We start from the raw sequence: 1684 nt of genomic DNA, 5'->3' as shown, positions 1-1684 counted from the left end.
ACCCATGTTTAAAAAATACAGCCATCCGTTCAAGGTACATGTGTCCGGTGTTTAATTCACTATCATTCTGCAACATCCGTAAAATCTCCAAATACGCCTACAAATAAAAGGTATTGCAACACTCTTATATATGATATAAAATGGCAAGCAAAATTTTTGTTACAGTGAAATTTATACACGTAAAGCTAGAAACAAGAAAAAAATGTATATACACAAGGTTTCATTAGTCTCGCCAATATACATTTAACCTTGGAGTTCTAAACGTATAAAATATGCAGCCATTCTCACTGGCTAGGCTAATCTAGGCCTACAAATGCCCACATTATTATGGCGATAATCTACTCTTTCATTCGCCGAAAGTTTTCTCCTAACAGCAACGCCACATGTATAACACCGATGCTATCAATACCACGATGATACTGCCTATATGGTGTTGCTGGTGGTGTTGGTAGGTTAGATGTTAATAATGATTGGCATTGATTAATCACGAACATTGATACCGGAACCCGCTACCAGTATCATCCCCGAAATACCAATACCAACGCTAGCCATTAACACCGGTAACACCACCAGTAATTGAAGTACCTTAAAGAAATCCAAAAACAACTTGTTCTTCCTTTTTCTCCTGGTCTTTCATCGTCGTCCTCCTCCCTCTCCTTCCTCCCTCCTCCCTCTCCTTCTCTTCCTCCTCCTGCTCCTTCATCTCCTTCTCCTTCTCTTTCTCCAACAACGCTAGCCTCGTTCTTCATCTTTTTCTCCTGTTCCTTCCCCTCCCTCCTCCCTCCTCCTCCTTCTCATTATCTTCCTCCTCCTGCTCCTCCTTCTCCTTCTCTTCTTCCGTTTCCTGCTCCTCCTTTCCCTTCTCTTCCTCCTCCTCCTCCTCCTCCTCTTTTCTTCTTCCTCCTTCTCCTTCTCTTTCTCCAACAATGCTAGCCTCGTTCATCTTCTTTTTCTCTTGTTCCTTCCCCTCCCTCCTCCTCCTCCTTCTCTTCCTCCTCCTGCTCCTCCTTCTCCTTCTCTTCCTCCTCCTCCTCCTCCTCCCCCTCCTCCTTCTCTTCTTCTTCTTCCTTCTCCTCCTCCTCCTCCCTCTCTTCCTCCAACAATAACAACAAAAACCAAAACGAAAACAACAACTCCACATCACACAGTAACAATAAAGACACTATAGAAAATACAAGTGATAATGGAAGGCTATTAATAAAAGAATAACACAATATTGAGTATAAATAAACTAATTAAATGGCAGTATCTAGCATATATAAGCAGCGAAACCGACAACAATGTAATCAAATTAACAACAATGTAATTAAACAACATTGTAATTAAAAAATGTAATTAAATGGCAGTATCTAGAATATATAAGCAGCGAAACCGACAGCAATGATCAGTTACCCGCCAGTCATCGAAAGGAAAAGACACAAGGTTTTTGTCTCCGGATTGACAATGGCCTACGCAGCTGAAACAGGAGACTGGGATGAGTATGTTAACCTTTATTTAGCATGTGGTACTCGAGTCTAAAATTCTGAATTTGATATTATTTAATGTAAGGAGTCCATACCTTTTGTTGTAAAGTTAGGTTAGGTCTGGTTTGACCGGTATGTTTTATTTTTCAAAGATTTTTTTAATTTCTTATTTCTTTAAATTTTATGGTGGCGTTTGTTTTATTATCTTCATACTTGTTAGG

At 39.8% G+C, this 1684-nt stretch overlaps 1 protein-coding gene across 1 annotated transcript in view; it reads left to right on the top strand.

Annotated features, from left to right (window-relative positions):
• Nucleotides 1-1359: 1359 nt before the first annotated feature.
• The window catches only part of LOC125036187, a 9360-nt gene continuing 9035 nt past the window's right edge, over nt 1360-1684 (top strand). The window contains exon 1 of the mRNA XM_047628629.1: nt 1360-1478. Coding sequence (XP_047484585.1) covers nt 1381-1478 — 98 coding nt within the window. The 5' untranslated portion in view covers nt 1360-1380. The remainder of the gene's footprint in view (nt 1479-1684) is intronic.

Source organism: Penaeus chinensis, chromosome 20 (assembly GCF_019202785.1).
Source record: "Penaeus chinensis breed Huanghai No. 1 chromosome 20, ASM1920278v2, whole genome shotgun sequence".
Taxonomy (NCBI): domain Eukaryota; kingdom Metazoa; phylum Arthropoda; class Malacostraca; order Decapoda; family Penaeidae; genus Penaeus; species Penaeus chinensis.
Note: the sequence above shows the minus strand (reverse complement) of the source record. Positions and strands in the feature narration are given on the sequence as shown.